Source organism: Desmodus rotundus, chromosome 7 (genome assembly GCF_022682495.2).
Source record: "Desmodus rotundus isolate HL8 chromosome 7, HLdesRot8A.1, whole genome shotgun sequence".
NCBI lineage: Eukaryota > Metazoa > Chordata > Mammalia > Chiroptera > Phyllostomidae > Desmodus > Desmodus rotundus.
In genome coordinates, this window is record NC_071393.1 from 111,682,489 (window position 1) to 111,710,452 (window position 27,964).

The 27,964-nt window shown below is 47.8% G+C and overlaps 1 protein-coding gene across 4 annotated transcripts in view; it reads left to right on the forward strand.

The window, feature by feature from the left end:
• RAD51B (RAD51 paralog B) overlaps window positions 1-27,051 on the forward strand; it is a 515,100-nt gene extending 488,049 nt beyond the window's left edge. For 2 of the 4 annotated variants that reach the window (XM_053928932.1, XM_053928933.1), the window contains 2 exons: window positions 4,476-4,554; window positions 21,213-21,631. In XM_053928932.1, the coding sequence (XP_053784907.1) occupies window positions 4,476-4,554; window positions 21,213-21,262 (129 nt within the window). In that variant the 3' untranslated portion in view covers window positions 21,263-21,631. Of the gene's footprint in view, window positions 1-4,475; window positions 4,555-12,588; window positions 13,034-21,212; window positions 21,632-26,789 lie in introns of those variants that run through there. The other 2 variants (XM_045201893.2, XM_024568299.3) reach the window with 2 other exon arrangements.
• The last annotated feature ends 913 nt before the right edge of the window (window positions 27,052-27,964 follow it).

Consider the following 27,964-nt stretch of genomic DNA (forward strand, 5'->3'; position numbering starts at 1 on the left):
CACGAAGGAAATATTCAAGGAAAAACAATCTGGCTGTTTGCAGGAGGTGGAATTAACAGCTCACAATGCCACACACCTGCCTGGCAGAGCTCTGAGCTTTCTGAGTCACATGTCTGCACTCATTCTTGCCCGACTACATATTTCCGTGAATCCTCAGAGAGTTTCAAAGCCAATTTCACATGCTGCACATGGGTTTCAGTGTGATAAAAGTTTTTCACCAGGGCCCTTGAGTTTTACTGAGCAGCCAGGCCCTCCCTGCAGGGCCTTATCTATTTGAAGAAGATAGAATGACACTTGGCAACAGCCCAAATGATCTGCTAGGAAGGGTTGTTTGCTTTGGAGGAGGATAACTTATAGTTCGAAAGGCATAAATGCACAGGGCATGGAATATTGATTCCAGTCTGAAACAAGGAAGAGTCTATCTATATTCACAGAGATACATAGCAAGCATCTCTTTTTCTGAAACCTGTTAGGCCAGAAAGCTCATTACGCTTCCCTTCTCTCCTGTGTAACACCACAGAATGTCCAGGTCGGAAAACTCGTATTAAAAGCGATATGCACCTTCACGCCAGGACCGTCACCGTCATGTCTGCATCGGAGTGTTTGTGGTCATGGGTTGCTTTGGGTGTCTAACCACCTTGATGACCCTCCAGTTGTTCTGTCTGTCAGTTTCCCTTTTGGCATTTGGGCTTTGATCCGAATGCATTGTACCCAGCAAGGTTTGCGGAATGAGGAGCAGAGCAGAATCATCACTTCCTTGTTTTAGATACTGTCTTCACTGATATAGCCTGAGACCACACTAGATTTTTGTGAACCGTGTCTCACAACTGACTTGTATTGAACATAGATAACTAACACTCCTGGTCCATTTTCTGAATGCTACATCTTATCTCCCCATTCTATAACCGATAGAATATAACCAAAATCCTAAAGGATTTGTAGGATTTGTCCCAATATCATAACCAAATTAAGATTTGTTTTGATACTATGATTATCTAACTATTAACTCTTTCTCCATGTTTTTCATGTTCTGTTGCCTTAGTCAGCATCCCATCAGTGGGTTTAGTTATACGACCCAGAAGTTCAAATGTCACCTTTTTAGCAAGGTCTTCTCCTAACTATTCTATATTTTTTCTCTGCCTTTTTTCTCTATTATATAATCATATAGGTATGATTATGTAATCATCTAACACATCTAATCCATCATACCATATATTTTACTTATTCATTTTGTTTTGGGGTTTTTTTTTTGCCACCTTTAGAATATAAGCTCTATTAGGGTAGCAATTGTCGTAAGTTCTGTTCCCTACTGGATCCCGTACTTGTTGCATGGATGTGGTTGAATGCATCAGCGCGCTTATCCAGGTCAGTAAGAATGCTGAATGTGATAGAACCAAGGCCGCATTGCAGTGCATACTACCAGAGGTGGCTGCCCCTCACCAGATTGCTTTTGATCAGCCTGGAAGTTCCCTCCCCCAAAAGAAAGTGGGATTCATCTGCCATAACTGCTCACTTCCTTTTCCCAACTGCACACAAATCATCCTTTCAATGACCCATTTTAAACCCTGCTTGAGAAGGGCACGGCATTCATCAGTGGCCTGTCCACACCCCTTGCTTCCCTGGAAAAGAGGTCCTTCCACAAGGGAGGTCCCTCTGGCTGAGGTTCTCCTGGCCAGGGCGCCGCACTTGCTCAGAGTGGGTGTGTGCTCCCTGGGTGCGCAAGCAGTCGGATGTTGGTGGCAGCACCACTGAGCTGGAAGGCTTAGGCTCAGATGCCGTTGTTGTGTTGCATTGGAATAGCACATCCTTTCCCCCCTGAATTTTAATTTGCAGTTTATAAAATAAAAATGGTAATATAATTTTCAAAAATATACTATGATACTTTATTGATTATTATTTATTTATACCCTTTGGTTTCATGTCCAGCTGCTTCATGCACACATTAAAGATCTAAAGTTTTGGATATGTTTATTTCTATTGCTCTTTGATTTAAAGGATTTATATTGTGTTTATCCCTCATTTCATTTTCCCTCATTCTTTCTAACACAGCTGTGGTTTAGGCCCTTGTCACCTCACCCCTGAATTATCACAATAGCATCCTAACTGGCTTCAGGACCCCTATCTCTTGTTTCTTCATCTTAGGCTCTTCATTCAGGCTAATTTCCTAGAACTCGGCTACTCATAATGGACCACAGCACCAGCATCTCCTGGGAACTTGTTAGAAATGCAGACTTTCAGACCCCACTCAAAACCTACTGAATCAGAGTCTGCATGTTAACAAGACACACGGAGATTCACACCACAATAAAGCCTGAGAAGCACTGCCCTCTCTTCTATCATAACTTCCCCTACAGGGGCTTCCATAAACTTCACACTGACCCACCCCCAAACTGTCTGTGTCAGAAAGTGAATCCACTTTCAAAGTGAGATTTTTTTGACATGAAGATGTAAATGACCGTATCTGTTCATTGATCCTGAGAATGATGAGCTAGTTTATCGAGATAACTTTGGAGGAAGTATAAAAATTATTGAGATTCACCTTGAGTTGAATTCCTTCTGGGAAACCAAAAATATTGGTTTCTGAGGAGTGAAAGTTAGGGAGTTCTTGGGAAGCATGTATGATGAGTTGGTTGGAAATATTCTTGTTAGTCGGACACAATAACAGGCGTTTTATGTACTTAATGTAATCCTCCCAATAATCCCATTGAGATGGGTGGTATCATCCCCATTTTACATGTGAGGAAGCTGAGGCCCCAAAAAGTTAGGTTGTGTATAGCCACAGTATTGGTTAGAATTCAGGCTATACCACAGTAGCAAAGACATCCAGGATACAGTGGTTCAGACAAGTGGCTCTGTCCTGAGGTGGGCAGGTGACCCCAGGTGGGAGGCATTGATGCTTTATGAGCTTCCTTCTCTTCTGCTACTTTGTCATCCCCCAGGATGTCCACATCCATGGGGTTGGATCCAATTCCTGTTCTCGGGAAGGGAACAGAGAAAATAAAGAGCACACCATTTTCTTATGAACATGTAATCCGGAAGTTCCACCTGCCACTTACACTCACATTCTGTTAGCCAAAGCGTGGTCATGTGGCCTACGTACTTGCAAAAGAGGCAGAGGACTGTTGGAGCTTGAGGGGTTATTCGCTGAAAGGAAGAAGGGGGGTGGCTACGAGGCAGAAATTGCAAGCCTTGCCGTAGGCACCTTGATTCAAACTCCAGGACTAAAACCTGTGATCTTTTCACCGCATTATTCCACCATTTCTCATAGTTGACAGTCAGTAAATGTTTGCTGAATTGAGATAGACTGAGCTATTACATGTGAGCCATTTAGTTATATGAAATTATTTCTTCCTTCTTCCTTGTCTCCCTGATTACCAAAGTGGCTCTGTGCCCAGTGGTCACTATTTTTGATGATGGTCATTTGTAGAACAGGAAGCTGATATTCGTCTTCCTTTAGGAGAAATGTTATAATAAAATAATGCACTGGTCCTTATGTTCTGTAGAACCATATGAGCCGTGATAATGAGTTAGTGGTAATGACCAAATAGCCATCCCCTTTAAGGTAGGTATCTTCTTAGGAGAATGCCATTGCCCAAAATAGTCTTGGTGTTTTGTGTTGGCTGGTACATCAGTCAACTCTTGCTGCAGTGATGCTCCACAACACCACTAAAATCTCAGGGGCCTACGGTAATGAGCATTTAACCAATGTGCATGTGGGTCTTCTGGGGTCGCCATTTGGGATGGGCCTGGCGGGCCAGTTCTGCTCCACGTGACTCTTGTCCTCATTCTGAGATAGCAGGTTAGCTTTGATACATTCTTTTTTCTGGCAGTAGCAGAAGCATAAGAGAATAAGTGGAGTTATATTACGTTTCCTGAGGCCTAGGCTGAAAACTGGCACAACCTATTAGCCAAAACAAGTCATGTGTCCAAACCCATAGTCCAGGGACATGAGAAACACACTGCACCTTAACTAAAAGGAAATGTGGTTACACGGCAACAGGTAGGAACACAGACTTGGTGAAGAGTTGGGGCCAACCAAGCAACCCACCATGGCTTTGCCTTTAGCAAATTGTTTTGAATATCCACAATGATGGTCAATCTTTACCTCTTAGGGAACTTTGAAAATTTTTTTGTACAATAGCCAAGTTTATGAATAAAATTAGGCTAGGTTTATCATTGGGCAGAGAGATACCTGATTAAGCATGTGACAAAAATAATAAAATTTATTTCTAGAAAAACTGGTTTAAGAATATGGCGCTTGGAGGCAGAACAGTCGGAATAAATATACAGCCTTCCAAGGTAATCAGTTGATTGACAGAATAACACTCATCTGGTTCTAAAATAATTTTTTAAAAATAAGCGCTATGGCCTGTAGTCACGTGGGACCAGTTTGTCTCAACGTGGGAAGGAGACTAAAGAGGGGCTCATCCTGAATCCCCCTGGACTGACCCTGGACATATGTGCTTGATCTGCAGGTTCTCATCGCCAAGTCCCCTCTGGCTCCCTTCACCTCATTTGTCTACACCATCAGGAAGGAAGGCCTGGTTCTTCAAGGTAAGATCCTTGGATTAAGCCATTTCTTTAAGCTGATTGTGCTCAGGGCTGCTCAGGGCTGGTAATGATTACTGGTATGCTCCTCACCCAAACTACTCCAGGACAGAATCAAAGGCCAAGGGGAATTGGCCAGTGGTGTGTACCCTGATGAGATGAAAGAGATTGGCGGTTGTAGCAAGAAGTTGACAGAAGGTCGTTGTGGGTCTCAGAGAGAACCATCGAAGTTTCTAACAGGGTGAGATGACCAAAGAATGAGGGTCAAACCAAGCAAGCCAGGAACTGCCACCGCCCCAGCCCTCGTGGCAGATCCTCTGGCGTGAGGAAGCAGGCGGTGAGTCTCCGACTGGGGGTGGTGGGCGCCACACCGCCTCAGAGCCCTCTTGCTCAGCAGACTGCAGAGCCGTGTGCCCGGCAGCCTGGGGGCACTTTGTCTGGCTCCATGAGCACGCCTTCCTCGGCTTCCTCCTGGTGACTCCATTCCTTTCCCTGTGCTCACGTCCCAGCTGGGGACCAGGCCTTCCTGACCTGCACCTTATGACATGGGTCTGGGGCTTAGAAGGAGCTGAGTGAGGCCTGGCTCGTGGTGAAGCAACCTGCAACTCACTGATCTGCCATGGTGGCTCACTCCCAGACGCTGGGTCCTCTGCTAGGGAGGAAAGGCAGCCAACTGCAGGTCTGTCCAGAAAACAGTGAACATGAGATCAGTTCAAACACCACTGAACTTAGCCCACAGGGTCTGATGTCCCAGACTCCTTGGTCAATTGAGAAGCTTCCCCACAGAAACGCTCAGGATACACATCTGTCCCCCAGTGTCAGGCAGGACGTTCAATCCAGACATATAGGTGAACATAGAGCCCGAAACACAGAGGACCCGATTGTCATTGCTGCCCATGGCGGGAATATCTGCCCTTCGGGATTTTGTGAGTTGAGTATTTTTCCCAGGCCTGTGAAACAGGGTGAGTACTTATAGTCTCCCCAGGGAGACCCATTGCACTGCAGAGATCTCACAGGAATTTTGTGGGGCAGGCTGGAGAGCTCATGCTTTTCTGACCGAGGAACAGGCAGCAGCCTTCCCTTTCCTTCCCCTTCTAAAACGTCCACTTTGTAATGGACCCGGAACTCAGTGTGTTTGTTTGGTGCAACTGAGCTCCACAGCAGGGACTCGGGTCCAGGGAAATTTGGGGTAAGAACTACTGACCTTTGGCTCTTAGCCTTTGACTTGTGCTATCCAAGTTCCTTGGTAAATATTTCTTTTACAATTGCAAATATTGTTTTCTGACAAAGAAGCAGAGATTTTAAGACCAGATTAAGCAAAGCAAGCAGGAGGCCCCTTTGTCACACACACTCGGAGCGGGGATGACTAACAAGCAATCAGGAGGCTGCAGTTTTATTTACTCAGTGCACAGTGGAGCTCGGGGTCCTCATTTTTAGAGCCTTTCTGAAAAGATTAGAAGTCTACTAAATAGCAAATTTAGACGAAGATTTCAAGAAATTCTATGGAAGATTATAGGACAATTTCAGGGGGGAAAGAGCCAGTGCTACCCAGAAGGCTTGCATTGAAAGTCTCGGCATTTGGTGAATAGCATTTCTAAGCAGGAGCTGATTGGGGTGACTGTTAGGATAGTGTTTGTGGAAACAACGTGCACAGGGCTGCCTCTCTGACACTCACCACTAAAGCTGTGGCTTTGACAGCAAAGAGGAAGTTGTTAGAGAAAGTAAAGACTAAAATCACCATCAATGGGTCGAATTTAAAAACAACCAAGAAAGCCTACTAGAAGAAGTTGGAGAACAGGAGAGAAAATGGGTTACTGAAGGAGGCTGACCTGGAGCAGCGTGTCCAGGGAAGAAAAAATTTCAGGAGAGTGTCCAATGATCCAAGAACTCAAGGAATAAATAGAAATGTCTGAGAGACTGCAGAGCCTCCCCTGGTTACCTTGAAAGCTGATTGTCCATCCCACTCCCTCAAGCTACACCTCCGTCTCCGAGGTTTTCTGAGGCAGCAAAACCCTCTGCCCCTATCAGCAAAGCCACTGAACACGAACCTCAGGGCAGGCCCTTTCCTCTAGCTCTGTGCTCCCGAACTTCAGGAAAACCAAAAGAAGCTGTGATCCTTAGGAACAACGATGACCCCTCCTTTATCAGAGAGACTCCCCCCCACCCCCACCCCCGCCCTGGGATTTCTGTTCCAGCTCTGGTATGATCTTAAGAAAATCTGTCACACTAGTTTTGTCAGCTTGAAAATACAATGTTGACCTTGTTTCAGTCCTTTGCGAGTTGGTCACAAGCCATTAGTGGGTGATAAAATGAAACGAATGAGTCACAACCAGCGTATTGTATTGTTTCATGAAGTATTTGTTGTGCGATTGTGTGTGCGCGTTTTGAATTTCTGTGTGGAGGTTGCAACACAAATGTTTTTCTTACTTGGATTGTCGTCCACGGCCTCCGTGGACTCTAAAGGCCTTCCCAGCGTCAGCTGTGTGTGATTCTCCTAGGAGGTGGTGTGCTTTTCCCTCCCTCAGCCCAGGACAGTATCCTTGAGATCTCCACACGTGGGAACATAAAAGCTTATTTTTGCCCCCACTCTTACCAGATGACTGAACTAAAAAACACCTGCACATTTCCCCAGGTTTAAAGTAAAGAAACCTTTGATCCCTGGGTAGTGACCTTGGAAAGGGACCAGCAGTCAAGGCCAGTGAGCTTTTCTGGTGGGAGGGGTCGCTCTGGCATGAGAGCCCTGGTTGGCACGGAGGTTGGTACCTGGAGCTGGAGTGGGGAGCAGTGTGGCGTTGGTGCCTGAGAGGCAAGGGGGGTGTGGGGGGGGGGCGGAGAGGGGAAGGGCTGGGAGAGTGAGGGCAGCCCCTGTCGTACCTGCAGAAAGAGATGCTGCCGGCCCGCCACTTGTGGCTCCACATTCAGCCCTGGTAATGGAGCCAGGCTGGAGTGGTGGGAAAGAATAACACAAACAGGCTACCTTTTTTGAGGTGGGAGGGATGGGAGGAGACTACTAGCGAGTACAGGAATGATCCCTCAGGGCCTTTTATCCCCTTAGAAGCCTCAAGATGCCTACTGGCCTGCTAACCAGGAGGTTTTATAATACCTGAGGAGCCCCCAAGTGCATAGGCACAGGGAGGGAATAAAAGGTGAGGCCAGAATTCGATTTCCCACTCCACAGGCCCTTCCCCTCACCAGTTCTCAAGGATTAGGATGCTGGGAACAGCCGGCAACCGGGGGCCTGATACCCTTCCCGCCCCTTTGTTCACTGGGATGGACGGACAATAAAACGGCAGGCTGGAGAGACTAGGGGGCTTGCTTAGAGATTTCTCAGGCTGCTTTTTGAAACACTTGAAGGAGCTGGTCCATGCTATTGTTGTAGTAAAATAGAGAGCGGAACTATTCTCCTTTTGCGGAAAAAAAAAAGAAAAAGGAAAAGAAAGAAAACCCACCCTCCCTGCATCTTCTAGAGGCCGCCTGGCTCAGGCCATTACCATGGTAATACCGCCGTTTGCATCTTCTTTGTTGGGGATCCTGGCCTCTCAGGGTTGGGCCCAAGACCCTGGAAATACTTAGGCCCCAAAGGCGAAGGAGCTCACAGCCACCAGCTTCTGACTGTTCAACTCTGCAAGGGACCAGGTCCCAGCGGAGGGTAGTTCAATTTCTTTGTGCAACTGAAGTGGGAAAGGTGACGGGTTGGGGGGAGGTGCCCTTAATCCATTTTTCCTTTTGTCCGCAGAGTTCACCATGAAAGCCCCAGAACCACCGAGCGGAGAGCTTAGAGGTTTGGCTAGCCCAGAGTAAGGCTAGGGGATGCCAGGACCTAAGGGAGAGCAGAAAGCATGAGTCGGCTTTGGAATGGGCTTTAATGGGGTGGACGCACAACCACATGGCTGCAGAGGGAAGGGAGAGTTCACAGACTCCAACCTGACTCCCATCTGCTCTGGTCGTGCCCTTGGTTTCCCCAGGAAGTCCCAAACGTTGTGCACCTAGAACACAGCTGGGACCCCTGGGCCTCTGTGTCACGGCCAGGAATAAAGATCCTGTCGTTGAAAGCAGCCAAGCTGTGTGGCTGACGCTGCAGGAAGCCTAGGGAGAACTAGGGGCCCAGCTCTCCGGAGCCACCCAGGCTTTTGCGGGGCTCATTGCAATCAAGGCCTGCCCACTTGGTAAAGAAGCAGACCCCAGAGCGGGGTTGGCCTGAGAGAACGAAGAGGTTGATGCAGGGGGCTCCTCCTCATTGGCTGCACTCCATTTGCTGCACTTCCTCTTTCTTCAGGAATCTAGGGAGCATTGGAAAAACAAAAGCGAGATTGTTTTGAACAGGACAGAATTAATGGCTTAGTGTCTCAGTAGGGCAGAACTGTTTTTTTATATTGTTTTTAAAAAGATCAAGATCAGGTACCACAGGTTGCCTTTGGACTCTGGTGCTGTCCTCTACTTAGCTGCTTTGAGTGAGCAGCATAACCTTGGGATGGAGATGGGGAACTTAAGCAGAGCCCAAGGGATCCCGAGATAGATCAGAGAAGGTGCTGGAAACAAAGCTAGTTTCCTGTTTTTCTAACCACCTAATCTAGGGACTTGGAAGAAACCAGAAACAAAGAAGTAAAACAATGGTGTTTTAGGAGCTGGAAAGCTATGTGCCTCATCTTTCTTATAAAATCCAGAGTGGTTGTTTGATGGCCTTTTAAAGCATATTGGGAAAGACATTAATCTCCTCTATTTGTTCCCTTGTCACGAAGTTGGGTTAGTTTCTTCTACTCCATTTTCTTAGTCACTAAGCCAACTGGATGATTTATTGAAAAATTCTTTCTCCCCAAATACCACCCACCATCTGAGTTCGTCAGATTTCAGTCTGAATCAGTAACCCATCTGAGTGTTTTCTGCCTGGTGGACTCAAAGTGACCCAGAAGATTCTCAATGTATTTCCAGGTATGGCAGTGTCTGCTTGGTCAATACCACCCACACACCTGGCACAGCCTGGCATTCTTGTGGGAGCCTGGGCAGAGAGCCTGGGATTCAGTGGGGCAGAGAGAGTGAACTTCTCTCCAAGAGGTCACAGAAGAGAGGGCAGAGCAGGCCTGTAACTTTGTCCCTGGGCTGCTAGGTGCCACTGCAGCCTCATAAAGCTCATCCAGGCTAGAGCATTGTCCTTTGCAGCTTCTGCCTGCTTCTTGGTGTGGAGCCTCCCAGAGAAAACGAGGAAGGACTCTTATCTGCCCAGTTCTCTTCTCTTTTAACATTCATTTCACACTCCCTCCCTCCATGACATCTTCCCATACGGGCCCTCTGCTTTGTTCATTTTCTTTTCTACTTTTTTTTTTTACTCTGTCTTTTAGCCTCAAAGAGGGATTTGTTTTGAGAGCATTCCAAATTTTCATGAATGGTTTATTGTACACATCATTCCATAACTTGCTTTTGTCCCTCAACGTTACATTTCTGCTGTGTGTTCATGTTACATGTGGATCGTGTTCTTTCACTTGAATTGAGGCATCCACATCCATTGTTTGAATATACCATGTTATCAGGTATATTCATACCACTGTCTGAATATACCCTGCATTGGTATATTCCATATCTGGAATATTCCTGTATTGATGGAAATTTCCATTTTTTGTTAATTTAATGAATTCTCTTGCACATGTTTCTTGGTATGCAGGCATGAGGGTTTCCCTGGGTGTATATCAAAAGGTAGAAAGGCTGGTCAGAGGACATGTAGTTGTTAATCGGGATGGCCAGGAGTACAGCTAACTGTGGCAGTTCTATTCCCATGAGAAGGGAGCTGAATACCCGATGACACGTGTCTTCCAGAGGAGCCGCGGTGCAGAGATGAGGTCTCACGGTGCAGCAGTACAGACCCTGGGTCTGGGCTCGCTGCGTAATGTCGAAGTGCAGCATCCCTGTTATGTGTTAAAAGTGCTATCGGGATCCTCCTCAGCAGAGTCCAGAGTAGAAAAGTGGGGTATCACAGTCAGTAGTGACACCACTGATCAGCACCCAAAAAACTTGGTCCCCCATCCAAAACAGGATCTGCCTCAAGCAGAAATGCTAGGATGCGTTTGGTTGTTATGTGCTGTGCAAGACATACTTGAACAACTGCTGCTAGTGCTAATAGCACAAGCAGGGTGTGAATCTGAGCCCAAAGTCAGAGACTAAACACTTTTTTTTCCCCAAAATGTTTTTTCCTGTCTCCACAACTTGTTAAAACATGGAACAAAATGTTACTTGGAATAAGGTTACAGAGAAAATCTCCGTTCCAAGGCCTGGACTACAGTTCATCTGAATCCACACTTCTCGTGTAGGCCCTGGAAGCCGTTTGGCTGTCTTTGCAGAGCTAACAGTTTGCATCTGTGAAGATGCCCAGGTAGTAATACCAAAAGATGTTAAATGCACCCAGGTTGCTGGTTATCTTTGCAGACCTCTTCCAGAAGGACTCAGTGTTCTCTCTGGTGGTTGACTTCAGCCGAATCTCAGTGAGGTCAGTTCAGCGGGTGTTTGTTGAGCATCTTCTTTTTACAACGCGTGATGCTCTCCTAATCTAGTTATTTCCGAACAAAATAAGTTTAATCGAGGCTAAATTGTGACATGTAGGATCGGGGTTCAAACATGGAATACGGAAGGACAGAGGGGAGAGGCCTGTTCCAGCTGGGACGACCAAGGAAGTTCCGCGAGAACACGTGGGACTGAGACCGGCGGCCGGCCCCTGAGGCTGGTGAACGTGGCATTGCTTTGCCCTTTGACAGAGACCAGTTTCTTTTGCTGTTTGAGGACAGATTTGGGGACACTGGGGAATGCTGATCAGTGCCATGTGACTAATGGATCACACTGACTAATGTGTTCTAAATGGGTCGATTCAACAATAAAGGGAAGGCAGAGTCCAGGGTTCAGATCCTGAACTTCACCATGAAGTATAAATCGCTTAGTCTCAGTACTTCATTTGTCTGGTCCATGAAAAGGTGCTCATGACGAGAATCCAAGTCACCTTCACTAGAAGGTGCTTTACATACCTTTAGGATAACGAAGCGCTTCACAGCCAGAGCCGGGACAGGCTTACGCAGCTGTGGGTTATTCATAGCAGAAGCAGAACGGCGTCACATGCTGCAGCTCAGCCATGCGAAACTCGTGTTTCCTCACACACGCCACACGAACCAACAGACACGGCACGGCACTCACAGAAGCTGACGCGTAGAGGAGCTTTTGAAAAGTCTTCCTATCTACCTACTGGGGCGTCTGTGTTTCTCTGCAACAAACGTCGCCACACAACTAAGAGCTTGCCCTGCACACACAGCCCTTTCTCTCTTTTGACATCTTCCCAGCTCGACTGCTTGAGAACCTGGCCTTCCGTGTCCAGATGTTTACTGAATTCTGAAGGCCCCCCAAAGGGCCCAAGTTCTTTTGTTGTGCTCCAAATCATTTCCCACAGAGACTGACCGATGTCCTGAAGGAGCCCTTCAATAGGGAGGATAAATGGAGGCAGATGAAGACATGACCCCCTGAGGCTCACCCACGTCCACGCTAACAAAGGGTCTGAGGCACAACCTTGTAAGGAGCATTTTGGTCAGCAGCGTCCCTTCGAGAGGCCAAGTCTCCCCCACAGGGCTGCTTTCAATGGCTACCATCACAGTGGAAGTCCTGGGCATTTGTTAAGGGCCGGACTGTGCTAGATGGAGCACAAAACATCTAAATCATGGTCCCCTGCCTTTGTGAGGACTTCCTGGCTGCAGACGGCAGCCGGCTTTCTCAGGGGAAACCTGGGGGTAGGGGAGGAAGCCGAAGAGGGGCTCCAGCTTCTCCGGATGACCTCTTCCCACCCAGCCCAGAACGACTCCCCTCTGTCTGCAGCTATCGGCAGTCAGGCCTGGGCTGTGGGACCTGAACGCACACCTGTGCCGTGTGACGGACAGGTGTACGTGTGAGCAGACTGCTGCTGGAAGGACAGCTTTGTTGAGACTGGTAGTGAGAAGTTCATGCATGTCACAGCGGCAACATTTTGGGGTTTTTTTTTTTCAAACTTTCTTTCTCTCCCTCTTTTTTTTCCTTTAGGCCAACAGAGGTCATAAGGACACTGTGACCTTTGTCTAGAGCTGATGGGGACATGACTTGTGAAATGAAACAGGACTATACGGCTCGGAAGAAGGCAACGGAAGCCACTGTAATGGGGATTAATTACTTGATTGCTGTGGAGATGGTAACAGATTTGCCCTCACGCCACTGAGCCAGCCATCTCGGACCTTGCAGGGACAGTGAAGATGAAGACGTCTTTGTTCGGGCCTCTAGATGCATGGGGCGGTAGGCTTTGCCGCCATGGGATATCAACAGCCATAATAATAATAATTTGCACTTATATAGCACCTTTCAACCAGGCACCAAAGCGGTTTAACCACATTCATTAATTAAAGCCCACGGTCCCCCTGGGGAGAGGAGGAGGAGGACTAACAGGATTTGTAATTACAGGAGGGAACATTTCCGAATAAAGTATTGTCCACCAAATAAAGAGGAGGTGTGTGAGACTCAGGGTCTCCACAGAGTAACTGATTCAGAGATGAAATCATGGAAAGACGGGGCGGCTGGGGGCGGGCATGGGCGCGGGGGTCTGCTCTCGCGTCAGAGGGAGGTCGATGGGCTAAGAATTCGCTGACAGGTTTGGATCCAACTGAGAAGCGGAACATGTATGGTATTAGTGGCATTTGGGAGGTCATTAGTGGCACAACTATTATGGTGTAAATTCAAGTTTCACTAATATATTGTGTATGGCCCTGCAGAACAAAGAGTGAGATTCTTGCAGTATTTAATAAAGGATGAAATGATTTCTTTAGATTCAAAGCCAAGCTGAGCCAGTCAATTAGCAAATAAATCAATTGGTGACCCATAGGATAATTTAGTCACTTTCGGCACAACACCCAGCCTCCCCCTCCTACTGCCATGAGGCTTCCCACCAAAGCTCCAAGACTGGTTTATGGCAAGGCCTGCAGCCTTCAGCCCCTTCAAAACCAGGCATCAAATCTTCCCAGCCTTTGGCATTGGGACCTCTCTTACCCAAGCTGTTAGTGACCCTAAGCTGTTCTCTATATAACCACTTTGGACCTGCTCCCCCTACAGAGGTTTTTAAATACCATGGAGACTAGAATCAAGTCTTGTCTTATCTCGTGTCTCCTGCTTGTGCCTAACAGAATGCTGTGCACAAAGTAGGTACAGACTGGCCAAGAACAGCTGAACAACTAAGTCCTTGTAACAGCTCAGTATTTATTGAGCACGTATGAGGTGCTAAGGTGAAGCTCAGGAACACAGGATATGAACATCGTCCTGGAGAACTCTGTTCCAGGGAATGGAAACGACTCGCATTCTATTAGCAATAATATAAAACAGAATAAAATAAAGCGACATGATAGACGCACATGCAAACCCCATGCTGCCAGAGCAAAAGAGGAAACGCTTCACTGGGCTGCACAGATTCAGGGACAGCATTCCTGGAGAGCAGACGGTGCTGTGGGCATTGGAAGGCGAGAATGGTTTGGTAGACCCAGAAGAGGTGGGGGAGGCTGACTTTCCAGACTGTGGTCCTTTGTCTCCCTCTGAGTGAGGTGCGTTTTGAGAGCTCGTGGTCTTCAATAGGACATTTGTGAAAACCAAGCTGAGTTTTTGCAGCTGATTAAATGTAAATTTTCCATGAATTCTTACTACACGCATTGGCTGATTTCAAACATCAAGGGAGTACTTGAGAAATTAGGAAAGTTGTTTTGTTCGCTGTAACTATTCATTCCGTCTCTCTCCATTTTCACTGTCCACCAGGAAAGAAAAGCTAAAGAATTCACATCTTAAAACAGGGCGCTCAAAGGTGTCTGGAAAAGGTGCAAGGAAAACATCTCCATCACAAATGTCAAAGATTAAATGGCTCCCTCCTTGAGACTGGGGTTTTTTTTTTTTGACCTCTGTACGCACTAAGACGGTGCTCTACACCCAGCAACGAACTAGCCAGTCATGGTTCTCTCCTGCTCCAAGGCCCAGCAGGGCATTTCACCACAAACCATTCTGCCAGGACAGGGCCTAAGTGCTGTCTTTGCATCGTGCCAGTTCTTCCTGAGTGTTCCTGCAGGTCTGACACACACTGCACGTGCCCGAGCTTGCGTGATTCCTCATAGACAGACAGGTAGGACTTTTAGCATCCCTTCTTCCAGATGAGGAACTGAGCAAGAAAAGTTCTGTCCCTTGCCAGAAAGTGATGGAATGTGGATTTGAGCCCTGGCAGTCAGTCTTGCTCCTTCCTCTCTCTCTCCTCACTCATGTCGTATTTCTGTTCATATCTGTTACCACCTCTCTTGGTCATCCTCAATCCACTAAAGTACTCAGCACAGCACTATATGCATCACAGGAACTCAGTGAGTATTTTCCAAGTGAAAGAATCACCCGAACAGCGCTAGTGTTTTGAGCTGCGCTGGGAGAAGTCGCTGCAGAAACTTCTGGGCCGTGGTGCTGGGAACATGGTAGAGGCCCCTTCACTGCCTTCTTCTCTCTTCCCCATTATTAAAGATAAGGACCCATTGCCCCAGGGAATGTTCACAAGAGAGCAGACATAGGCAGTATTCATGAGCTGAGAGTCTGCCACGCGGATACCACCCAAGAGATGCTAGTGAAGTGCCTTGTATCGTTAATTACTTTTATTGAACTTGGATGCGATGCAGTGCTTTTCTTCTTGGTGTGTGTGTACATGCACACACATACGACGAAGTCCAACTTTGTCTCCCCCAGTGTGCTGGCACCCCCGCTACTCTGTGGATGTGCCGCGGTCCCAGCGAGGCTTCAGAAACGTGTGGTCCCTGTCCACCCACAGAGCGAACGTTTCTGGATTAACCCAACACAGTGCTGGACTCTATGCATAGTGTCATTTATGTTGTATGTTGTGAGCAAAGTTTCTGCTCGGAGACGAGATTGTAAAAGTTTGGCTGGCAAACCCAGACTTGCCAAATGACCATGCTGGAGATGGGGAATGAGGGTTAGGTAATGGGAACAAGGGGAATGAAGGCAAGAAGAAGTGCAAAACATCAAATTCTGACCTAAAAACTCTGGTATTAAAACCACTTGGGGTGTCGTTTATTTTTCTGTGTCACTGTCCTCCCACGGCTGTGAAAGGGCCTCCTTCTCTCCACTACAGAATTCAGCAGCGGCCCCTTTGTTCACACGGAAGGCGGACGCCCATCCCACTTCCCAGAAGGATTCCCTAAGTGTTGGAGAGAGCACGTTGCCTACTTCTCTAAATTTCATTAAGAATGGGTTTCAGATGGAGCACTAGTTCTCCAGAACTCCGAAGAGATGTGGGAGCAGAGGAGACCAATACATGATGGACCTTTCTGAAAAAGAGGATGCAGGAAGAACCAGTCCGCTGTGGGTGCCTTTCCCGTGGAGCTACCAGACAGGCACTAGTAATGTTCGGAAAGAGTTATGGGTTAGAGAGAGCCATGGCCTGATTGCAGTAATACATCTATGATGGAACAGCTCACTTTGAGTCGCCCGGAACCATCGTGCTTTCCGTGAAAAGGCCCCTGGAAATGTGCCCTTCCGCCTCCGTTCCTCCCGTTACAAGACGTGATTCAAGTTCCCTCCAAGCCCTGTCTTTTCCAGAAAGCAGCTCTCCCAGCAGCAGAGAGAAAAAAAACTTTCCCTTATTATTCTTCTAATAATGAGTTCCTGCTCTAAGTGGGCTGCTCCCATGTGTTTTCAGTCAAGTGTTGATGGCAGCCTTGCTGGGGGACATTTCCAAGAGGCTGTGGACGTAATAGATGAGGGCTCGTATTGACAAGAGCTGCTCTCAGTTTTCCTTCCAGTTTAGCCCTCCGGAGGCCTGAAATCGGAGATGAGAAGTGATTCACAAGATCCTGTTGGTGAACAAACATGGCTGCCACACCTCTTCGCTGCTTTTAACTAAGTAAAAACCATGGTTTCACAGCTCCCCTCTAAGATATTTGTAGACCTGGATCTTCAGGCCAGACTAGTTCTTGGTAGATGCCAAGACCTCCTGTCTTTGGGACTCCAGCAGAGTCTGGGCCTACCCTGATATCATAAGAACAAAGGGAGACATAAGGTCACACCGTTTCCTGCCTAAAGCCTAATCTCAAGTCCCCAAGATGCTTCCAAGTAAGCACTGGTGGGAGGCCACATTTGCTGAGGGATCCCACCTACACATTCTCCCCAAAGCAAATATCTTCAGATAATAATTCAGCTTCAAATTACCTACATGGAACTTGTACAAACTCTTAGTAGTGGACAGGCTCTTCTCATGGAGAAGAATCTCGGGTACAAGGGGCCAGGCGTTGTTAAGGCGAGAGGTGGCCTGCAGTTGGAAAGCCTTTATAAGCAGAAGCAGCCCTGGGGATTCACTGCCTTGGAGTCTCTGCTTCTCTCTGCATTCCCCCCCGACGCTACTCTCTCTCCCAGCAGACGTGCACTACAGACTGTTGTTCTGCTCACTCAAAACTTCAGCATGCTGGTGGCTTGTCCTGGCCTCATGACTGACCAGAGCAGGAAGATACTCTAGTCCACTCCTCCCCGAGACCTTCCTTGACTCCTGTGAGTCTGGAATGGCCCCCATTCCAGATCCTTGCCTTCCCCCAGGCCCCCTACCCTCAGGCCTTGTGGAGCCCTGGGTACAGATCCTGGAATAACAAGTCCCAATCAATTCCCCATCAAACTAAGGTTTAGGACACAAGTAAAGGCCTCTGTTTAGATAAGGTCTTTGCCAACTGTGCTCTCCTAAGATGCCCAAAGGTCTCCGTTGGCAGTTTTCACAAATGTGCATGTGTTTTAGAGGGCTGGTCATGTGTGGTGTTTCCCTGTCTCAGCTGGATCAGAGCAGCTTTGTCTGAATTCATACATCAATGACAGGATTAAGGGGAAAGCTGGATTACGATGCTGGATGTCACCTTCTGTTCACTAGAGACCATTGCGTCTATACCTCATCGGATGGTTAAAAGACCAACCCAACCCAGTTGAGATTTCAGTACTTCCATAGCATTTTGAGTGGACATAAGGCTAGAAGTGAATTAGAGGCAAATCTGAACAACCCTGTATTTCTCTGCTCTTTCCTAAACTCTGAGTATGTCCGTATTGATTAAATCACTGGTCAACCTTTGTCCTATGACTTTTATCTACTAACTAAACTTGCAGTTTCCCTGTGATGGCAGAAAAGGCAGTTCTGACGGTATTTCTAAACCTGCTGCTGTGGGATTCTAGAGCCAGCGGTTCTGGACCACTTCCAGGTTTCTGCTCCTTCCATTTAGAGTCTCAGCTTGAAGTCTGTTGCCATTGGCTGTCCCTGGGATCTGAGAACCCATCTGGGGTTTGTCTAGCCTCTCTTCCAACACCATCACCCCAACTCTTGAGTCATTACCATTTCAACATCTTAAAAGTTGATGCAGAGATGAAGCAGAAGCCAGTTTGGCTTTCTCCCAGTTCTTCAGGCCCCTCTGGGGTTAATCAGCAACCACCTATCTTTGTGTTAATAACATAAGCCTCTCTAACTAGAACACCTGGAGGAAACTCATAGGACGGCTTAAGATGAAGCCAATATTGCAGTAATTTATTCTCACCATCACTCTGTTTTAAGCTGGACTCAGACTTTCCAGTCAAAACAGCTTGCTAAACCCAACCAACTGTGAACCTGGAGCTCTCAATGTTCTTTATGCCTTGAACTTCAGGCAGCATCTCCCTGCTTCGGGTACGTGGGGTTTAATGAAATGTCCTGAGGGCGTCTCACTGGGAGAATTCTTCAGTGGTATCTTCCCAACCCTTTCCCACCCTCCCAGCCCATCCTGCTGGTGGTGTTCACACCGCTGGAGGAACGACCTTCTTAACTGGAATTGCCAACAACTTCTCTCAGTAACTAACCCAAATGGGTTTGAGTGTCGGGTGATTGCGCATTCAGGGGAAAGGATATAGGGCCTGGGGAGGCGGAAATGGTGGGTGGCGGACATATGGGAAACAGTTCCCTGCTGTATTATTCTGCTAAGGCTGCCATAAGAGAATACCACAGAACAGCCTAAACAGCAGAACGTTATTTTCTCACAGTACTGGAGGCTGGAAGTCCAAGGTCAAGGGGCCAGTGGGTTTGGTTTCTCCTGAGACCTCTCTCCTTGACTTGCAGATACCTGCTCGCTGTGTCCTCCCATGCAGCCTTTTTGTGTGCACTCCTGGTGTCTCTTCCACTTGTAAGGGCGCCAGTCTTACTGGATTAGGGTCCCACCTTTTTGACCCCATTTAATCTTAATTACCTTCCTTTAAAGTCCCTGTCTCCAAATACAGCCATATTGAGGGTTGGGGCTTTAATATATGGATGGGGGGGCACAATTCAGTCCACAACACCCGCCATACCTCTGTTTTCCTCAATAGCTCATCTCCCATCTTCCGATGCTGCCCTTCTCATTCGGAGTGGGAGAAAAGTAGATATTGTTGAAGAAATGGCAGGTGTGACTCTGTGCAGTCAGTTTGAGAATGGCTAAGCTCGGTGGGGAAGGTGGCTGAGATAGAGTGAAAAATGGGTGGTGGATGGATACATGAGGAGATGGTTGCATGAATATACAGATGGATAAATATACAACTCGTAGCACATCGATGGCAACAGGGAAGACATTACATTGTATTTCTTTAAGGTTTGCAGGGATTGCGAACTCAAATGCTCAGGTTTGACAGGTGACAGAGTTGCAAAAACAGCCCAGTTTGCAGTATCAGGGAGTAGTGGGGACTTTTCCAAATTGCAGAGCATGACCTGCATAAAGGGACAGTATGCACTCAGCTCTGGCCAATCGTCACCTTGTGGGATACAAGCCGAATGCTGTCAGAACTTCTGATTTTTCAAGGGAAGGCAGAAATCTGGATGTTTCAAATAAAATCTTTTTTAAAATAATTTTTTAAATATGGCAACCAATTCAAAATTGATAAAATATAGGGTGATAAAACATTTACAATCTGAATGAACCCTGGAGACCGTCAGATTTCCACTCTAGGAATGCTAGAAAGACATCTGTAACGTCACCACACGAGGCTGTAGGTGTCTAAGAGCTCGGGCTCATGAGTACGCCTCCTGGGCTCACGTGCCAGCCCTCTGCTTACTGGCTTTGTGATCTTGAGCAGGTTATGCATGTAAGTCAGAGTTGTTGTAAGGTAACAGGAGTTAATACACGCAGAAGCCTAGAACAATGCCTGCTGCCTGCAGACCAAGCAATTACCGAGCCAATATTATCAGGTAGTATCACTAAACCTTGTGGTTTCCTCATCTGTAAAATGGGGACAGCACTTGCCTTACGTAGCCCCCAAAGGAAGAGAAGAATATTTATGAAAGGGCTTGCAAAAGTGTGTGTGTTGCTAAGCAATACACCATGCATTGCTTTTGTTACCGTTCCCATAAAGGAAGCTCAGCCTTGCCCAGTGCAAGGTGGGGGTCCCTAAGAGGACAGCAGTAACTGGAGTCCCTCCTTTTGATTCTGGGGGTCAGGTGGCTGTTCTGCTGTTCTTAGAATTTCTTTTTACTGTGAATTTTGTAAACAGGAGCATAGAGAAAACAGTATAATGAACACCCAAGCACTCTTATCTAGATTTAATGGTTGCTAGGTTTTGCCAATGTGCTTCGTGTCGGTGAGTGTTCCTGGCAGAGGTGGCGGGTGGATGTGGCAGAGATGCAGGAAGAAACAGGGATGGATGGAGGCATATTGGTACTGGATGGAGAGCTGAGAGTTTTCACTGCCTCAGGAACCCCCAGTTTTTGCAAGAAAGCAGGGCCCAGTCAGCTGTAGATGGTTCTCTTTGGATAGGAGCCTGAAGAGGAGACTTGTACAGGAGAGTTTGCTATAAATGACGTGTTGTTACCACCTTAAAGTGGTATAAACTGGGACCAAGAAATTCTTTTGTTATTTATTTTCATTTACTGTTTTTTTAAGGTTTTAATTTTTGCAAAGAGAATACACATTCATGTATTGCTCATGTAATTGAAAATGTCTAAAGAGACTTTGGATGCAGAAATGACTCTGTCATAAAGACTTCAGGAGTTGAAACCATGCTGGATTCTGTGAGAAGCCCAGGAAAATCATGGTGATAAAAATGGAAGGTTTGAGAAGCAAAACACTCAGATTCAAAGAAAGTATAAAGGGCTCTTGTTGTTAAAGTATTTGAAAGAGTCCCTAAGACATATTGCCCCATTTCTCAGCATTGGCTATTACTGCATTTAAACGCAAAGGACTCTCCCTGGAAAGGATGTCTCACAACGTGAAAGCAACTAAACTTTGCTTGAAAATTCTATTATTCAGACCCTTCATTAATTTAAGCTGACATTCCTTCTCAATTGGGCCAAATCATCAAAGCTTTATTGTATGAGAACCTTGAATTCAGCAACAAAGAGTGTGGGGTTTGGAGGGAAATGTGGGGAGGGGGTGTGGGGGGAGCTCCTGAGGCCCAAAGAAAGGAGGGGAGGAAGGAGCTGGGAAGGAGGGGGAGGGGAAAGACTGGAATATTGAGAGGCAAAGGGGAGAGGGGAGCAGTTGGAGCAGCAGGGAAAACCATGCAGAGGCGGTGGCAGACCCACGGAGGGGCCTGTGCTGCCAGCGCTACCCCTTGAGCCTCTGCTAATCAAGGCGGTGGAAGATAAACCACTCACCACTTTGCCCTCACAATTATTTTTTCAACAGGAAAGATGAAGACGGAGAGAGGGAATAAAGGAAGGGAAACGTTTCCCTAACTTCAGGTGCCTCTTGAAAGTTCTGCCAGTAGAGCCCCGCGCAGCAGTGCAGAGCCCCGCAGGAAGTCCATGGGGCAGGCCTCGGGCCCAGAACCCGGGCCTGTCCTCTGTCCCTGCCAGCTCAGTCACACCTCCACCCCGGGGTTCCAGCAGGACTCTGTCTTCCTTTCCGGTGTGATTTACTGTTGGGTCGATGGCGTGGGAGGTACTAGGTGGGCTGTACTGGGTTCACTGTTGGGGCATAAGACAAGGAAGGATCTTTTGAAATGTGAGTCAATCGCCCACAAACTTTTATGGAGCATCTACAATTTATAACTAGAGTAAAATAAGATTTGTAAGGCGAACTTTAAAGCTGCAGGGAAAACTGGGTTTTTCCAATGGGTGACTTCAATCAATAAAATACTAATCTCAAAAACCCATGCAGTCCCTGATAGTCTTTTCTCTGCACCAGAAATGTCCCCAAGGACACAAGAAACTCACGTGGACCCTGTGGGGCAGTAGTTCCTGGAGTCCAGCAACCCATCTGAGACCAAGTCAGGGGAGGCTGGAGGACATCAGTCCCCAGCCCACCACCTTCCAGCTTGCTCCTTCAGAGAATTCCTGGGACCCCTCTGAGTCACAATTTCCAATGTGTAGCCCCGGGACAGAAATCACTGGCCTACTCTTTGTTCCCTGACACCCATAAGGATGACCACACAGGTGAATGGCTAGCTGACCCCCGCCTCAGGCAGTCCAAACCTGGGTCACTGCAGTGACCGAGCCTCCAGTTTGCGACCTAAGTCAGATGGTGCCATTCCCCTGCTCAAAGCGCTGCAGCGGCTCCCTTTCCACGCAGACTGGAGCAAAGGCCCTCTGCCATCCCGCCTCCTGTTGCTCTCTCCTTGCTCACCTGCTAGGGCCACCCCTGTCTCCAGGCCCTTCCTCCTGTCACCAGGCACTCTCTGCATCCTTTGCACTTCTGAACCCCTTGCTGGAGTGCTTTTTCCCCAGATAGTCCCATGGCAGACACCCTCACACCTCTAAGTTCTCACTAAAATGGCACCTTCTCCATGAGACCTACCCAGTTTAAACTTCAGCCCACTCTCCTTACCCCCATTCTGCACATCACTACGTCTGTCACTCACTGTGTGTCCTCACTGCTGAGGTCCAAGCTCTGGAGGGCAGACGTCTTTCATTTGTTCCCTGAGTATCCTAAGCCCCTAGAGCAGTGACAGGCACGTCAAGGACTCTCAATACATAGGTTGGCTCTTTCTCAGGAGAAAGCAATCAAAGAAGGCCTGCTCTAGCTGAAGGAAATGTGAGCTCAAAATCTCTCCCACCATCGCTGCCATCGCTGCAGGCTCTCCATGGAATCACCTGTGCTCCAGTGAGCAAGTTTAAAAACTGACATTTGTTCTCATACGTAAAACCAGTTTTGAAACTGTAAAGTGCTGTGTAACATGAGGCCCAAGGGCCTGGCGCAATGTATACAGCAAGAGCCCAACTGTTAGAGGGGCTGGGGGAGAGGGCGATGAGGGAGGGGGGCAGAGGTCCCAGGACTGGATCCTTGCTCTCATTCAGGTCTTGGCTCAACCATCAGCACACTGCAAAGCCTTACCTGATCCATCAGTATGACTGTAATGATTTTAGGCTGGAGAAAATGTGTAAGGACATTTGTTAAGCAGCTACTACGTGCCGGACAGTAGCTGAGCCCGGTTCACTACATAAGTGTTCTCGTGAAACTGTCAGTCCTTTCACCGTTGTCTGTCCAGTACCTCATACCAAGCCTGGCACGTGCAAGGTGCTCAATAAATGCTCGCTTATTTTCCTAACAACCCTCTGAGGCAGTCATCATTAGCCCCATCAACAAGTGAGGGACCAAGGTACAGGTTCAGATAACGTGCTTAATGTTGTCACACAGGTGAGTAACCACAATTTCAATTGTATTCAGACAAGCTCCAGTCTCCTGAGAGAATTCGGGTTTGACCATCCCTCCGGGTTTCCTTCGAGTAGGATTGTCTCCTGGCACACCAGGCGATGAGGGGAGGGCTTTGTCTTTCATTCCTGGCTTTTTCTTCTCCACTTGGGCTCCCTTTGTCTAGGTAGCTCACCTGGAAGGGTCTCCTGCCATCTTTTGATTAATCGGCCTGCCTTGCTCACCCTCCCTGTCTGAATAACCTCAGAGTTCAGTGGTGGATCATCTTGAATCATAAATCAAGTTCTGAAAGACATTGCAACTTCAGACTCAAAATCTCCCTAGAATTTAAATTCTTTGTGAAGATCATTTGCTTATGAGTAGAATGATGGACTCATCAAGTCTGTCCCTTTAAGAAAAATGTGGATGGTGTCTGCATGTGTCCCCCTGATCCCTCCAAAATAACAGCCTGTTAGTCCATTTATGCAGCTCATTCCCCGAGGACCCCTCACTCAGCCTCCACTCTGGCCACACTGAGGATAAGCTCCACTCCTGTCATCTCGTTACATGAACAAGAGCCATTTATAACTGGCACGTTCATTGTGCTTTTCATACCCCACTCTGCACTGGAATTTTCTTTCTTAGCCATTGCTGAAGGGGAGCACTTCAGCTACGTACACGGTTTATGGACACAGCCACTGCCTATGCGCCCAGACCCATTTTATGGAAGTTGAGAGGTGACCCAAGTCTCCACTTCCCGGGACTCCAGCCCTAGGAGAAGGCACTCCTGTAAATCTGATGTTTTATGCTGGTTCAGATTTTCTCCTGGAAACTTTTTGAGTTTATTTCAGAGTGGCCTTGAGAGGTAATGATGAACTGAAGATGTCAGGCAGGTTGTCATTTTCTGGGTGCTTTTGTCTTCGTCCAGAACCAACAGTGGCCTGGAGAGACTTTTTCCGAAGGTTTCATGTTCGAAGACTCTAGGTTGGAGAAGCTCGGGCTTCACCTGAGTGTCAGGAAGGACCAAGCCCACAGTACTGCTCTATTAGGGAAAAGCTGGGGCAGTTCTTCAGTTGTACGGGGCTGTCCTGTGTACCGGAGGACGTTCGCCCTTCCCGCCTCATCCACAGAATGCCAGGTGCACCCCCTGTGACTGTGAGAACCAGACATGCCTGCAGGCCACATCACAAGTGCCCCTGGTTGGAATGTATCAGTGACGGTATCTCTAAAACACGGTGAACTGGGGCAGATCCCATTAAGTGCCGCCAATTTAAGGGGATCGGTCTACGCCCAGGGCCCCTCCCTTCCAGAGTAAGTCGCTTCCTACCCTTGTTGGCCTTTGCGTGCTGCCAATTCTTGTCTTGATGAATATTGTTTTAATATTCTTATCTCCTCCTAAGAAGGGTCCTGTTCTCTGGGATGACTTTGGACTCTTTTTCAAGTTAATGATTGAGAGAGTTTACTAGATGTAAGTTCCCAAGGCCAGCAACCAGAGTGTAGGATAAAAGAAATAGAAACAGGGACAGAAAAAATGGATTCACCAGGACCCAAACTCTGGGCTCCCACGATGGGTCCTCTCCACCCGCACCTCCCATGAGTCCTGAGTTGTCGATCCTGAACATTGCTCCTCTTCTGCCCCACAAGGCATGGCAGGTTCTCTCGTTTCCATAAATATCAACATTCTCTACAAGGTCAATGGCCAGAGTCCTAGGACACAGATTCTGTAACTCAGGGAGCCTGGAAGAGCAGGACTGTCTCTCAGGAACCATCCAGAGAGGCTGTCGGATGACTCACTGTGTCTGCTCTTGTCCTGCCTCCTGTTTCTCTCGGGCGTGATGAAGCACACCCGCCACTGCCCCAGCGCACGGCAGCCTGGTCAAGCCCTGCATCCCACCCGCCTGGCTTGCTGGGGCAGTGCTCTGTGCAGCTCTCAGCACATCCTGTTTGTTCAGTCCCCACTGGAGCAACAGGGAGAGAGGATTCCTCTGAGTCCTTTGGCTTTGGGCTTTGAGATCAGATCCTGGCACACCTGATTGCACTCAATAGCTGGAAATGGTAAGGATGTCCGATGGGCAGAGAGGGCTCTTGTTTTAAGCTCCACACATCAGGAAGGCAGGGGCTGGGTCTCCTCCTAGGGACTGCACTGGAGGGGGCAGGATGCTCTGGCAGGAAAAACAAACAGTGTAACTGAAGGGAAATTCACTAGAAAAAGAACTGGGAGCACCTGTCCATCAAGCAGCAGAGAAGCCTTCCCTGGGGACAGGAAGTGGGGCTTAGACTCAGTCCTCTCTCCTTGTACTACCCTGGTTGCAAATACAGTCCCAGTAACCATCCACCTGAGAACCAGGGTCTCCTCTCTCTGCCCTGCTTTTCTATACAATTGTTGTCTCTGGGACCTTGGCAAAGGGAATTTTTTTTAAAATAGAAAGTTACATGCCGCCATAGTGGGAAGCTCAGCAGGCACCAGAACATTAAAGGGCAACTCCTGTGCGTCCAAGGGCTCCTCAGTCTCCACACATGGCAAGTGTCCCTACAGAGATGCTACCCTAATGCACCAGTCCAGTGGAAAGTGGACTAGTCCATTGAAAAGTCACACGTGCACAAAGGCATACTAAAGAGCACGCTTGCACCCACACCCCGCTCACAAAACAAATGACCGATGCAGTCAAAGCCCCCAGTGTCCTCCCTGAACCCGTCCTCTTCCCACCCTCTCCGGCAACAACCTCTCGGTCATTCCGGGCATCCTCTAGATGTCCCAGTGATGTGCGCACCCCCTTTTGGGACAATTGCTTAGCCTTGAGCTTCCCCGTCTTTATCTGTATAAAGGGGCTATATACAGGATTAAAGGAAATGATTTATGATAAATATTTGACTGTTGTTCTCATGAAAAGGAAGAAGTCAGCAGAAAGAATTGGGTCAAAAGCAAGGCCCTTCCCAGCCTGGCTCTGACTTGCCCAGACAGCCTGCTCTCCTTTCTGCAGCCCTCTCCAGCCTTGCCGGTGCCCTGTTCCCGGATGTGCCTCCTATTTTCATGCCTTTGGGCCAGTGCAGGTGCTGTGCTTACTTGCCTGCCATGCTCATGCCCTGTCTTACTCTTCCTTCAACTCTAGGCTCAGATGTCACCAACTCTGGGAAGCGGTGACTCCCAGCGCTCCTGCGGCCCTCTCTCTGAGCACTTGTAGTGTGGCCGCGACCCTCTCTCTGTGGCTGCCCTGCATTCACACTGAGCTGTATGTGCAAGGACAGGGACTGAGTCTCCTCTGGCTCCTTAGCTGGTGGCCTAGCCCATCACCTGCTGGCTCACAGCAGGCCTGCGTTCAGGGAGGGAGGGAGTGTGTGAATGAATGGCAGCTCAGTCATCAGGCTTACAGCTTCCTGCCCCTGTTGGCACAGGGAAGTCCCCATGTCCCGAGTTCTCCTTATAGGTGTTTTTCTCCAAGTCCCAAATCTCTCTGTTCTGGAAGCTTAAAATGAAAAGTTCTCTTCCTATTCGTCAAATAAATTTGGGAAATGGGAGCATTTTCTTCCCCTGTCACTTCAGCCAACAAGAGTTTCAAAGAGAACCCTGTGTGGGTTTCACCAAGGCACATCTTTTTCTAGGTTTCCTGCCACTTTTGTTCTTTTCTTTTGCAGGCTGTAGACATTCTTAAAGGCAGAGAGGTGTACAAACCTATTCATCGTGCTTGGAAAATCCACTTTACCACCGCCAAAACAAAATACTGGCAACCAACAGCCTGGCTACGAAGGTGTTCTCACCCACAGCCGTTGTGCCGTGCTCACGCCGGGCTGCTACCATGCAGACTCAGCTTTAGTCATGGAATTTCCGAGGATGTGTCTCAGAAGTGGGATCAGAACAAGCCTGACAGTCATCTGCACCACCAGACGACGCGGTGCTCCGACACCGAAATGGGCTCCCCGGTCCTCCTGGGGAGGAAATGCACGCTGAGAGCGAGCGCAAGAGTGGGTTGTGTGCGGGGAACACCAAGGCCAGCTCAATTTTTTTAATTAATGTTAGAGAGAGAGGAAAGGAAAGAGACACACACACACACAGAGGGAAACATCTATGTGTTGGTCCACTTATTTATGCACTCATTGGTTGCCTCCGGTATGTGCCCTGACTGGGAATTGAAGCAGCAACTTTGGCGAATTGAGACAACACTCTAACCAACTGAGCTACCTGGCCAGGGCGGGTCAGATTGTTCTTTAAACTTTTTATTTTACATTTTTAATTTTTACTGCGGTGAAATTCATGTAACAGGCAACATTTTAAAGTAAACAATTCAGTGGCGATTAGTACATTCACAATGTTTTGCAAACACCGCCTCTATCTAGTTCCAAAACATTTTCATCACCCCCAGAGCTCCTGTGTTGATTTTTTATTCATAAACCAATAGGAGATGTTGTAGGGCTGGCGGGTGTGGACGACTGAACGGTGGCCCCAGAAAAGATATGTTTATTTCCTAGTTTTCGCAAACTATTAATGTGACCATCTTTGGAAAAGGGCCTTTCAGATGTAGCTCAGTTAAGGATTTTGAGCTGAGATCATCCTGGATTACTTCGGTGGGTTTTAAATGCAATGGCAAATGTTCTTAGAAGAGGCACACAGAAGAGAGACATATGATAAACAGGAGACCATGTGACCACAGAGGCAGAGCCTGGGGCAATGTAGCCCCAAGCCAAGGAACACCTGGAGCCACCAGAAGCTGGAAGAGGCAAGGCAGGGCTCTCCCTGAGAGCCTCCAGGTGGCCCTGAACACTCCTTGATCATGGACTTCCAGCCTCCAAAACTGAGATAAAATACACTTCTG